The 13,714-nt window shown below is 39.0% G+C and overlaps 1 protein-coding gene across 2 annotated transcripts; it reads right to left on the bottom strand.

Annotated features, from left to right (window-relative positions):
• Positions 1–3,166: 3,166 nt before the first annotated feature.
• On the bottom strand, positions 3,167–13,710 carry SDHD (succinate dehydrogenase complex subunit D). Of its 2 annotated transcripts, XM_063093335.1 has the most exons (4): positions 13,533–13,690; positions 10,818–10,934; positions 8,800–8,944; positions 3,167–4,082 (listed from the first exon to the last, which is right to left on the bottom strand). In XM_063093335.1, exons 1-4 carry the CDS (start codon positions 13,582–13,584, stop codon positions 3,917–3,919), a joined length of 480 nt encoding a protein of 159 aa, XP_062949405.1. In that variant the 5' UTR covers positions 13,585–13,690; the 3' UTR covers positions 3,167–3,916. The 2 variants fall into 2 exon arrangements, with proteins under 2 accessions (XP_062949405.1, XP_062949406.1); XM_063093336.1 differs by lacking the exon at positions 8,800–8,944 and having other exon boundaries at positions 3,994–4,082; positions 13,533–13,710.
• Positions 13,711–13,714: the final 4 nt, after the last annotated feature.

Genomic DNA, 13,714 nt, shown 5'->3' with positions numbered 1-13,714 from the left:
ATTAAAGTTAATACTTTAAAGCCTGCTACCACATACAAGGAGCACTTTCTAGCTTTACCAGCACTAGTATTAAAAAGTCAGTTGTTCAATCTGATTTCTGGATGAGAAGGACTAACTAAAATATAGCACTCTGCCTTCATTGGGGGTAGGTGGGTAGATAAGGGGAAAGACATTCGTTCTGTCAAGACTGTTTCATACTGCTTGCTATCTCCTATACTACCTCTAAACCAATATTCATGCTGCAAATAATAATAATAATAATATCCCAAATAACAGGGACAAATTGGCTCAAACTTTACAAAATATCAATTTTTAAAAATTTACCTAAGAGGGCCGGCCCGTGGCTCACTCGGGAGAGTGCGGTGATGATAACACCAAGGCCCCGGGTTCGGATCCCATATACGGATGGCCGGTTCGCTCACTGGCTGAGCGTGGTGCTGACAACACCAAGTCAAGGGTTAAGATCCCCTTACCGGTCATCTCTAAAAAAAAAAAAAAAAAAAAAAAAAAAATTTACCTAAGAGGTTCAACAGGTGATAAAATACTATTCATTTTAATTATCATAATCCGGAAAAAATATATGAAGAAATGCCCACATTAAAGACAATTTGAACATTTACAAATGGATTTAATTTAGTTGACCAAATCATGACCCTTTAAGTACTTTTTAATAATAGTTTATAACTTTTCTGGTAGGCTAAAGCTTTCCCTTAGTTCAAAGTTTTATGCCTAGGACTAATGATGAACTTTGTTAAAATTTTCATACATTCTCATATTAAACTATTATAGGAAGACTCCATGAGGCTGGGTTTGACTCATCCTCTAACAGATTCCATCCTTGGTATGTTGCGATCTTGTAATATTTTTTCAAAAACGAACATACCAACTATATTTCTGAAAGGATAAATTGTGCCTCCCACCATCACCAGCATGATGTACACCTGGGAGACTAGATTTATTAGAAGAGACACCAATAAAGTCAGCCTTAGAACCACATGGAAATGACCATTTTGGGTATTTTAACCTCAAATATAGTTCTTAAGCTCTAGGCCCATTGCATGGATACATACTTCCCAGTGTAGTGTAAAGGTACTTAGGATCCTAGAACCTGGACATCCAGCCTCACTGAGAATTAACCCTGACACTCACAAGGTCTCCAGAAAAATGACAACTTCCTTAAGTAGACATCTACCACCCAAGATTCTATGGATCAAGATTACATAAGGTGTTGACCACTTTCTCCAAAGACCTTCTGATCCCTGATTAGATTGCTGACATAGTTTCATTTTACGTTGAGTCTGTCTGAAAATTCCAGGGTCTAAATTCTTTGTGAGTGTGGTTCTGTTTGTCATTTGCGCTGACTTTTCTGTTCACGGTGTTCCTGCATGTATCATGGTTTTTTGGCTGGAAGTTCATGTTCATTGGAACTTTGTGTTGGGAAAAACTTCCTCCAGTAGGATTTGTGTTTACTTCTACCAGGCCCTACCAACCTCAGTAAATGTTAAATTTGCAGCATATAGTCTTTCGAGATACGCAGGTAGTATGAACTCTGGCTCCCAACTGGCATGAGGACCGGCCTGTAGACATAAATTTTCAGACTTTGTTTCCTCCAACCAGAACTAAGGAAAGATAGACAAGTTTCTCTGCTCTCTGCTTTTTCACATAAAAAAAAATTTTTTTTTTTTTAAATGACCGGTAAGGGGATCTTAACCCTTGACTTGGTATTGTCAGCACCATGCTTTCCCATGAGAGCTAACCGGCCATCCCTACATAGGGATCTGAACCCGTGGCCTTGGTGTTATCAGCACCACACTCTCCCAAGTGAGCCATGGGCTGGTTTTTTTCTAACTTTTCTAATTCACTCTTTCTCTGAGGGTAAAACTCTTTGTGGTTCCCTGTTTTAGGGAGTCTCCACTCTCCCTGATTTGAGCCCAAAGCTTTGCTCCTGGCCCATGTTGCCTTCTCAAGACTAGAACTCTAGGCTACTTGGAATTAGCAGATGCTCCCAGGGCTCTTACTTCCCTAAATACATGCTCATTTTGTTCTGACTTCACAGGATTCCTTTTGCAAGTTCAGTAATGTTTTGAAAGGTCTTCTTGTAGTTTAACATTCTTACAGGCTTCATACTGAAATATTTTCTAAAATTCTGTCTGCCATATTGCCAGAAATAGAAGTCTGCAAATTCTACTTCTGGATATCTCACAAATCCAAAACTTTAGTAGTTATTTACCCTCTTCCCCCAACTGCCATATCTAATTTTCCTTCAAATATTTTCTGATACCACTTCTCATCCACCTATTTACAACATAAAATTGAGCATAGACTCCTTCCTTGCTCAATCTTTCACACTGCAGTATAACTCATATGTATTCTAAGTTCTAAATACCTCCTAAATCTATTCTCTCCTTCATTCTGGCTACTAGTGCCTTCAGAATTCACTGTTTCTTTTCTGGGCCACTGAAATAATATCCATTTCCATGCTTCCCTCCCTTGAATCTATATACAAAGCTGCCAGTATATCCTATTTAAAATAAAAATCTGACCATGTCATTAAGTCTTCAGTGACTCCTTGCACCAGCAATCCTAAACAATGTCAGTAATGAAGTACTCCTCCCTGCCAAGGTGGACTTTTCCCACCACGACCATCCAGGTGAGCCACTCCTAATCAGGCATCACTCCCTTCTGAAACAGAATTAATCATCTCTTCCTAAACCTTAATGCACACCTCAATCTCCTACAAAACCATAAGCATGAATGAACAGACTTACTGTTCTAGCCAGCTACCATCCAAGTTTATCTCATTTGCCCAGTAAGGTCCTCAATGAGTGAAATGTGCTAAGTCCCAGTTACTCTGTATTGCTAGGAGAAACAATCATGCCTTACATTCAACTCAGACCAGACAGACTAAAGGCATACAGAATATAATTTGAACTCCAAAGGCTGGCATTCACTGAACACCATAATCTGGACATACTTCTAATTCCTACTACTAAATCTTAATAATTCTACATGCCTATTACACATACATCTTTTTTGTATCACAGCACATTGTGTCTGATTTACCTAACTGCTAAGCCCCAGAAGGAAATGTAAACACTCAGTTCTGTTTTAGTGCTGTGGATGCAATAGACACTTAATTTTAATGAATAAAACTAGGGACAGCTAATACATAAAAGAGTAGAATACATTGTTTATTATACAACATTTTAATTTTTAAAAAAACTTTCTTTTCATAGAATACATTTTCACATTAGAGATTCCCAGTGGGAAAATAACAATTTATTATTTATAGTTTTACATTCATGGACAGATTATTTTAGGACAAGTAAAACGCATTTGCAAATTAAGTCTCATTTTAGAATTTGTAATATTTTGATACATCCACAAAGGGGACCTCTTCCCTCAATGGAACCTCTCTATATACAGAAGTTTCCCAAGTTTTTCTTCCTAGGATGTAGAAATTCGTAATGTGCAATAACAGCATTTCCTAACGTTAAAGTTTCCCTAGGACTTGTAACCATTAGTAGCTGGTATCAACTGAACAGAGAAGGGAAGTTTTCAAAAATCAAACACAGTCTAATTTTCTGCAAAGTCTTTACTCATGAATTAAGTCTTTCCCTTTGCTCATTATTCCCAGGACAAATATAGAATAAATTTGAACATGTATTCATAGTAATAAAGCTGGGAGACAACCCCAATAACTCGCCAGAATACAGAACTCAGTCTCACAATTTCTTGGATATAATTCCTCTCAGACCTTTTCCTCAAAGATTAAATTCTGAAAATAACCATGTGATCAGAAGAGGTTTGTCCACCAACGGATTTATCTGCTATTTCCTTATTGTGAGTTGAATGGCATGACAGAGCAGAGGCAAAGAGGCATACAATCAATTCTTAAAGTATTAAGTCAAAAAGGTCAGAGCTTCCACAGCATGGCAACAGCTTTACAGATGCCCACATCATGATAGTTGAAATAACAAAGCCCAGCAAAGGTTAGAGCTGAGAGTGCCAAAAGGCCTGCCTTAGCAGCTTTCTGTGAAGCATCTCCATGAACATAGTCAGTAACAACTTGTCCAAGGCCCCTAAAGAAAAAAAAAAAAAACATAGCACAAATGAAAAATCACAAGTGAAGTGAGAAGTCTATACAGATAACTTGGCTGCAAGAAAACAGTCAGGTTTGAAATGCAATGGTTCTATCTGCCATTCCAATAATTGTTAGCTTGTTTAGAGGATTCTAGGTAGCCATTTTTGTAGGTGAAATTATTTCTATACTTTTTTTGAGATGCTAAACCAAAGCAATTCTGGTAATAAGAATCATAAGCCAAAATGAAGGAACCAAGAGTTTCCTAATAGTGTAATAAAGACATCTTCCTACTCTTCTGATTCAATTTTCCAGTCATTTATATCTGAGACAGTAACTAATTTCTATTCTATTTACAAAATCTTATTGTTGTTAACTAAAACAAAAGCTCTACAAAGGTTTTTTTTTTTTCCTCCAAAAAGATGACCAGTAAGGGGATCATAATCCTTGACTTGGTTTTATCAGCACCACACTCTCCCAAGTGAGGTAACCGGCCATCCCTATATAGGGATCCGAACCCGTGGCCTTGGTGTTATCAGCACCACACTCTCCCAAGTGAGCCATAGGCCAGCCCCTTCTACAAAGTTCTCATTAATTCAAAAATAATTTACTAAGCAGATACAGTATTATGTGCCAAAACTGTAATAAATGTTGAGACTACAGTAAATAAGATAGCATCCCTGCCCTTATGGGCAAACATTCTAGAGAAGGAGAAAGAAAAAGTAAAAATATATATTTTACATATAAATATGCTATAAAGAAACATTTAGAAAGAATGACCTGAATGAGAAAACATTCTAAATAAAAGTGACAATGACCCTGGCATCTCTGAAAAATGGTAAGGAGGTTGGTGTGGCTGGAGCACATGAGTGAAGAAGATATCATTGGAAGGAAGGGGCAGACTACATAGGGCCTTGAAGGTCACAATAAGGAGTCTGAATTTCATTTGAAATATGATAGGAAACCATTGATACCTTTTAAGCCGGTAATACACTAAGTAAGGAATGACCTAATTTTACTATTTTTTATAGCAGTTTTATTGAGACATAATTCACATACCATAAAACTTATCCTTTTAAGTGTACAATCCAGTGGTTCACAGAGCTGTGTAACCATCATCACTATTTAATTCCACAACACTTTCATCAGCCCAAAAAGAAACTCTCTACTCATTAGTTCATTACTCAAAAACTAATTTGCTTTCTGTCTCCACAGATTTGCCTTTTCTGGACATTTTATATAAATGAGATCATACAATATGTGTCCTTTGTACCAAGCTTCTTTCACTTAGCAAAATGTTTTCAATATTCACTCATATTATAGCATGTATTAGTACTTCATTCCTTGTATGGCCAAATAATATTCCATTGTATGAATAAGTCATATTTTATTTAGATATTCATCAGTTGATAGACATTTAAATTGTTTCCACTTTCTGACTATTATAAATAATGGTACCATGATCATTCCTGTGCAAATTTTTATGTGGACACATGTTTTCAGTTCTCTTCAGTATATACCTAAAAGTAAAATTGGGAGTCATACGGTAACTCCATGTTTAATTTTTTGTTGGAACTGCCAAACTGTTTTTCCAAGTGGCTGCAATGTTTTACATTCCCAGCAGAAATGTATGAGGGTTCCAACTTCTTTATCCTTGGCAACACGGGTTATTGTCTGTCTCTTATTATAGTTATTCTAGTGGGTGTAAAGTGGTATCTCATTATGGTTTTGATTTGCCTTTCTCTAATGACAAATGATGCTGAGCAATTTCTCATGTCCTTTTGTATATCTTCTATGGAGAATGTAATTTCACTTTTTAAAAGATCTCTCTAGCTGTAGTGTAGGGAATCGACACTGCAGGCAGGGGAAGGGGGCAAAAACAGATAGAAAACTAGTTAAAAGGCACCAGAAGTAGCCTAGGCAAGACTGTTGACTTAACCTAGGCTGGTGACAGGAAAGATGGTGTGAAGTAAGAACTCAAGCCATGTTTTGAACAGAGAACTAACAGAAAGAACTGATGGATTAGATGTGGAGTAAGACAAAAAGAACTACCTAGAATGACTCCTAGGATTTTTAGCTTGAGCAACAAAATTTAACTGAGGAGGAAGTTTTAGGGGAAATCAAGAGAGATTTGGGGAGAAAAGAGTGATCTGAGAAATGTTAAATTTGGGTTGACCATAACACATCCAAGTGGTATGTCAATTAGACAACTGGATATACAAGCATGCAAATCGGGAAAAGAAGTCAGATCTAAGCTCGCCTAGGGAAAGTGTATAAACACAGAAATTAAGAATGCTCAGACTGAGTCCTGAGAACCTTATCATTCAGAGGTTAGACAAGAGAAGGACCTGCTGGAGGAGATATTATGGCATCTCAAAAGCCAAAGAAAAGTAATTTAAAAGAGAAAATGGTCGGGCCGAGCCCGTGGCGCACTTGGTAGAGTGCTGCGCTGGCAGCGCGGCGACGCTCCCGCCGCGGGTTCGGATCCTATATAGGACTGACCGGTGCACTCACTGGCTGAGTGCCGGTCACGAAAAAACGACAAAAAAAAAAAAAAAAAAAAAAGAGAAAATGGTCAATTGAGTTGAATGCTGATGAAAGCTCAAATGTAGGACAGAGAATTGACAACTGGATTCAGAAAGATGAAGGTCTTTGATGACCGTGGTAAGAATGATTTAAGTTAAACCGGAGAGAAGTCCAATGAAAACAGGTTAAAAGAGATTGGATACTGAGGAACTAGAGTAATTATAATTATAGACAACTTTTCCAAGTAAGTTTTTTTTCTGTGAAAAGAAACAGAATTAGCAAAGTGGAGGAGAAAAGAGAATCAAGAAGTCAACTAATAAAAATGTGTTTCTTTAGAATTATTCTTACTCTGATTTTTCATTAATTTAGATACATCACCTTCCAAGAAACACACTTAGAGAAATATTACTGTACTTGTGGTCTAATATTTCACATGCACCTGGAATCCTTTATTTTGAAAGGTCTATCCGGTACAAAGACTAATTCTCCTAATCAACTCTAGAAACTAGGTAAGTAAAACCCTTTTTAACATTAGCTAGAGGGGGCTGGCTGGGTAGCTCAGTTGGTTATAATGTGGTGCGGATAATACCAAGGTCCAGGGTTTGATACCTATACCAGCCAGCTGCCAAAAAAAAGAGATAACATTAGGTAGAAAATGGTTCTGACAAGTCACTTAACCTCCCTGGGGTTTAATTTCCATATCTGAAAAATGAATGGTTTGTTTAAGATACTCCCCCAAATCCTTCTACTTTTAACAATCCAAAAGCGCCTCCCACCTCTTCCCAATGACATCATATTGTTCTTGCAAAACGACATAAAAGAAACAACTCAAGGAACACAACCTGTCATTTCCACTCCTTTTAGAAGATTCATTAACTTACAGTCTTAAGAATTATACCAAATAAAATAAATAGAAGCTGAGTATTCACTCATTCAGCAAGTATTTACTGACTGCTATTGTTCTAGGCACTAGAGATACAACAGCAAACAAAAACAGTAAAAACAAACAAACAAACAAAAAAAAACGCATGTATCATAGTAAAGGGGCAAGACTAAACTTAGGTGATAAAACTATGACAAAATACAAGGAAGTAATTATTATAAGTCAGGATAATGGTTCCTGACTGTGGGGAGGTAGTGGATGGGAGGGTGGAAGGTGGAGCAGTTATATCTGAGATGGACCACAAGGAAGAAGCTTCTGAAATAGGTGGCAAAGTTCCATTTTTTTGACTTGAGTGGTATTACCCTTATAATGATTCATTAAACCACAGACTGATTCTTGTGATTTTCCGTACCTGTGCTTTCATTCGGGAGGGTGGGGTGGACAACAAACAATACACAAAATAATAAACAGATGATGTAGTACCCTAGAAGGTAGTAAGTGCTACTGAGAAAAATAAAACAGGAGAGAGAGATAAGGAATGTCAGGAAGGACACTGCAATTTTGAATATTTTGAATGAGTGGTTAGGAAAGGCTTGTTGAGAAGGTAACATTTAACTTCTGAAGGAGATGAGGGAAGAAGCCAATTATATAACTAGAAAGAAAGAGTTTCAAGCAGAAGGAATAGGAGTAAAGCCCTGAGGCCTGGAGGGTTCTGGCATTTCCAGGAATATCAAGGAAGGCAGTGCAAACGAGGAATAGAATAGTTGGAGATGAGGGAAGTAACAGGAAGCCAGATCACGTAGCATCTATAGACCACTGTAAGAATCCTGACTTTCAGTTTGAGTTAAGATGAGGAAACGAAGGGTTTTAAAAGGGGAATGTCTTGTTCTAACTTAACATTTTAACAGGACCACTGAGGCTGCTGTGTTGGGAACAGACACAAAGGGGATCCGTTAGGAGAGTACTACTGGAGGCAAGCATAATGACCAGGTTTGAGGCTTGAACAGGTAGAAGAACGAATATACCATTAATTCAGGTGGGTTCAAGAGTGCAGGAGGAACAGATTTGGGGAGATCAGGAACTCAGGTTTATAACATGTTACACTTGTATTCAAAATGGTATCAGATATGGAAATAAAGACATCAAATAGGCAGATGGATATATAAATTGGGCATATAAATATTTTATATATATTTTAAAATTTCCTGCAGGCCTTATGTATCTTAATGAACTTCTCCCTCATATGTAATACATGAGACAAGCTTACAGCAAACAAAGTAAGTAATACTGAAGGAACCACTGTACTTGCCAGTGACTATGGAGAGTGAGGGCTGCAGCCAGGGAGTAGTCCATCGCGGAGGAAGGATTCAAATAAGCAGCTGGAAGCAGGCCCAGGAGCAAAACACTTACAACCCTCTCACTGGTCCAGTGGAGAGATGCAGCCTTGGAACCAGCTACAAAAAGGACCAGATTCATAAGAATTGAGGGGGGGAAACACACATCTCCCACATTCAAAATTTGCCACAAAATAACCCAAACTGACAAACAACATATATGATTTAACTCTGGAGAGTAAGACATAAAAACAGGTAATTGAGAAAGAGCTATCTTCCTTCTTTGAAATCTTTTACCATAAGAATGTCTCAATGCCTACATGTTGATTAGAAGACAGATCCGCTTTGCTTATAGGCAAGAAAATGGACAAACTATCTCTGCAGAATTAAGCCAGTCTTGAACTTCAGTGAAGTGGACAAATACCTTTTGAATATGTTAGTGACACCTGATGAACTCCTTTAAAACATTACTTGTTTATTTACACCTTTTAATTTTGAAAGTAATGTAATTATCCTCCCAAATCAAAGTTAAACCAGCCAACTCAAAAAGAAACAAAGTTCTGATGTCATCTTTTAGGATCATGATCCTTCTTGTGTCCCATTTACTGATAAATAGCCCAAAACAGATATGGAACGTGAAAACTTACCTTTAAGTAAGTGAAAAACAATATGGGCTTTTAAACAATTCTTTGAAAAGCTCTATCTTTTTTTGGTTACAGACCCCTTTGAGAATCTAATAAAAAGGAGGGAGCTTCCTCCCAGAAAAATGTGCATGCACGCATACATAAAAATCTAGGTATACAACTTCAGGGGCTTTCCTTCAGCCCCATATACTCCCAAGTTAAAACCACTCTGCTAAATTGAACTGAACTAAGCAAAGGAATTCCAGAAACAAAAACTTCTCAAAGATAGAAAGTTCTAAAAAGCAGAAAAACTAGATGTGTCTAATCTTTCATAACTCAGATGCAACTCTAAGTGGTTGACTTAAAAATCAAGAGAAATTTTTTTTTTTTTTTTGTGACCAGTAAGGGGATCGGAACCCTTGGATTGGTGTTGTCCGCAGATTGGTGTTGCCCGCACTGCGCTCAGCCAGTGAGCGCACCGGCCATCCCTATATAGGATCTGAACCTGCGGCCTTGGCGCTACCAGTGCCGCTGCGCTCCCAGCGCCGCTGCGCTCCCAGCGCCGCACTCTCCCGAGTGAGCCACGGGTTCGGCCCAGAAATTTTTAATCTCTATAAAATACTGACCTCTCCAGACTTTAAAAATGGAAATACAGTTAACTAATTATCCACCTACAGATTTACTAAGACTAATTTTAATAATTTCTAAACAGTATTCATCTAGGAAATGCCATGACTTTAAATCAACCTAAAAATATAAGCAAGTAAATTATATCTATAAATATACATGATGCAGTCCACAAGATATGACTTTTCAAATGTCTACTATTCTCAATTATCTCTATCAGGCTCCTACCCATTAGCTAAATAAATAAGAGTGACTGAGCTATACTGAGCAGATTCTTCCTACATAGCTATTTGCTTTTAAAGAAAATTTAAGGGCCAGCCCGTGGCTCACTCAGGAGAGTGCGGTGCTGATAACTGCAAGGCCACACATTCAGATCCCATATAGGGATGGCCGGTTAGCTCACTGGGTGAGCATGGTGCTGACAGCACCAAGCCAAGGGTTAAGATCCCCTTACCGATCATCTTTTGGGGAAAGAAAAAAAAAAAAAAAAAAGAAAGAAAATTAAAAAAATTTTTAAAGATCTAGGACAAAATGTTTTCTATGAGTGTAAATGGCATCATTCAACTATGCTGGCATTGTCTGTCCAAAGCTGTAAACTAGGTCCTCATTTGACAGAGTTGGATACAAGAGGCGTTCCCCTCCTCCCCCAACCCCCCATGCAGCAAGTCCTGCTAAAGGCATAATAATTAGTCCAGGTGAAGATAGCCAGAGCACAGAAAGCAGCAACGATGGAGAGAACATACAATGGCGGCTGGGTGAGAGGTGAATGTGCTGTGCTCCCCACCATCCTGGGGTAGGCCCATCCTGGAGAAATGCTGAGACATGAGCAGGTCTCACCACTGGAGCTCGAAGAAACAGAGCTGAGGAAAGAGACATTAGGGGGATCATAAGAACCTGTCCTTTAACAGGATTGACAGACTTTCTAAATGACTATAAGCAAGCTACTTAACTCTAAATAGGAGATACCATCTCATCTGTAAAATGATGACAGCATCTATTTCACTGGGTTACTGTGAAGTCAGACTAAGTAGCCATTGAAAGACTTAAGAATCAACAAATCACTTATTAATTTTTAAAAATAAATGGCAGCCTCTTTCTCTTTCCATTTATTCATCTAGTCATCCAGCAAACATTTACTACACGCAAGATTACACTCTGCACTGTAGCAAGAGAAATAAAAAACAAAGTCTTTGCCCTAAAGGAATTCAGTCCTACACAACGTTCACCTATTACCTTCTTCCACCTCCACTTACACTCTTGAAACCATCCCCTTCTGCCCGCTTCTGGATCCTGTTTCTTGGTTACAAATAAACAGATCTAAGTTCATGCAGCTGTACCACTTACTAGCTATGAGACTGTGGGCAACTAAGTTAAATAGCCTCTCTAAGCCCCACTTCCCTCATTTGTAAGGTAGAAATAATAGCACTTTCTTCACAATACTCTGTTGAAAATTAAATAATATATGCAAAAGGCGTAGCACAGTTTCCAGAATATTAACAGCACTCAAAAAAAGGCAATTTCTGCTTATTTTCTATCCTGTGTCCTTAACTTCTCCTTCCTTCCCTTTGGCCATTTTCCCTTGATCCCATGTCCTTTAACTAATACCCATGCACTCTTTAGCTTGCTCTTTCTTTCTTCTCTTTCCAACCTTGCTTTTTTAAAGTGTTGTCTAAAACATCTCTACTTGCTCACTTCCCAATCATTCTTCAACTCTGACACTGATTTATATCCTCACCATAGCTGCTTTGGTAGGTCACCAACGATCTCCAAGGGGCCATATTCAACAGGTACTGTTCAGCTTTAATCTTATTAGGCCTTTTTGCATCACCTGGCATTAGTAGCCTCTCCTCCTTTTTTTTCTCTGATAGAACTCTCTCCTAGTTTTCCTTCTGATTCTCTATCCCATATCAGTGTCCTCTTGCATTCATTCTTAAATGTTGGTTTTCCCAGGATTCTATCATCTGCCCATTTCTCTCTTCATTCCCTATGCCCACCTCAGGCCATTTCTTCCACTCTCACGGTTTCACTTACTGCCTATAAGCTGATAACACCCAAATCTGTTTCTCCAGCCCTGATATCTCGCCAGAGTTTCAGAAGTTTAACTTCCTGCTAAGCCTCTCCACTGAGACACCTACACTGTCCTCAAATTCACCATGTCAAAAAGTGAAATCATTCAACTCACCTTCTCATCCAAACTTGTCTCCCGTTTCCATGTTCCCCCACTTTATTTAATGACAACCCACACACGCTTTAACCTAACCCAGTAATCTGGAAGTCACAAAAGACTTTTCCCCTAAACTCAACCACCAAATCTTCTTACTACATCTCCTTAAAATTTCTTGAGACAATCTTCTTCTCTTTTTACTACTTTCCAAGTTCAGGACTTCACCTTGCCTGGACTATTAGGATGGTATCCTATCTTGTCTCCCTGACTTGTGTCTTAGCCTTCCCCATCTCCGATAATGGCCATTCACCACATTGTTACCAAAGTGGTCAGTCTAAACTGCAAACCCAGGTCAAACCTTTTAATGTGTGGACTACCCTCCACACATCAGGTAAAGTGCACACTCCTTATCAAGACAAGTTATTCTGTGATTTGGTTCCAGTTCACCTTTCCAGACTCATCTCACTTCTCACATTGATCGTCACGCTCTAATATCCAATTTGTTTTGTTTTGTTGAATTATCATGCAGTTTCTATGCTTTCATCATTGCTTTTGCTCACCGCAGTAACTCTAACTGTAATACCCGTCTTTCCTTGGACTTCTATATCCCCAAGACTCAAAACAGACAGCGTAATCCTTCCAAAACACAGAGCTAAAAACATTCCTTCTCTGGGTTCCCATACCAATTTATGTACAGCACAACAGTTTTTGCTTATGTTAAATTACACTTACATGTATTTTCTCTCTAAGAATGAAAAAGCTCTTTGAAAGCAAGAACTGTTTTGACCACATTTGTATCCCAGCCTTACTACAGTGCCTGGTATAACCTAAATGCCCACTTAAATGATTATCGAATTGATCCTCCCCCCCACCCCAATGCTCCAACACCAGGGGAAATGGGTAAAACCAGGCATTGAGACTCAGCTACTAATCCCCATTTCCGATTCAGGGTGGAATCATTCTAAGGACAGTAAATGGGGAGAAAAAGAGAACTCCTATGTGGAATAGCTTCAGCAGAACTGTAACTTCCAGAAGGAGCTCTCTTTCAGATTACTGCATCATCAGGTCAACCCAGAGCAGGGGAGATAACGCGCTCGGGTGAACATGTGGGCCCGTAGACAACAGAAGTCACTGCTGCGATTTGGGCAGGTGCCTGAGCGGCCCAAGGGAAGAAAGAGGGATTCTCTTCTCCTCAAGGTGCCTCATCACCCGGCAGACGAGTCCCCACTTCACTCCCCTTCTCTTCTCCGGCTGGAGGCTGCGCTAAACACCTCCGACTGCCAGGACCCCTCACCTCGGCCTCCTTGGGCACTGCAAAGGACACTCAACCTCCAAAGAGTCGACATCCCGCTTCTGAGGGCTCAAGGTCACCCACCAACCCGGAAGCAGTTAGTTATGCGACAACTCCCACTCCACAAAGACGAAAGAAAACGCGTAGGAAGAGAACAACACTGGGTGAACCGGAAGTAGGGAGGC

Source organism: Cynocephalus volans, chromosome 4 (assembly GCF_027409185.1).
Source record: "Cynocephalus volans isolate mCynVol1 chromosome 4, mCynVol1.pri, whole genome shotgun sequence".
In the NCBI taxonomy this organism is placed as follows: Eukaryota; Metazoa; Chordata; class Mammalia; order Dermoptera; family Cynocephalidae; genus Cynocephalus; species Cynocephalus volans.
Note: the sequence above shows the minus strand (reverse complement) of the source record. Positions and strands in the feature narration are given on the sequence as shown.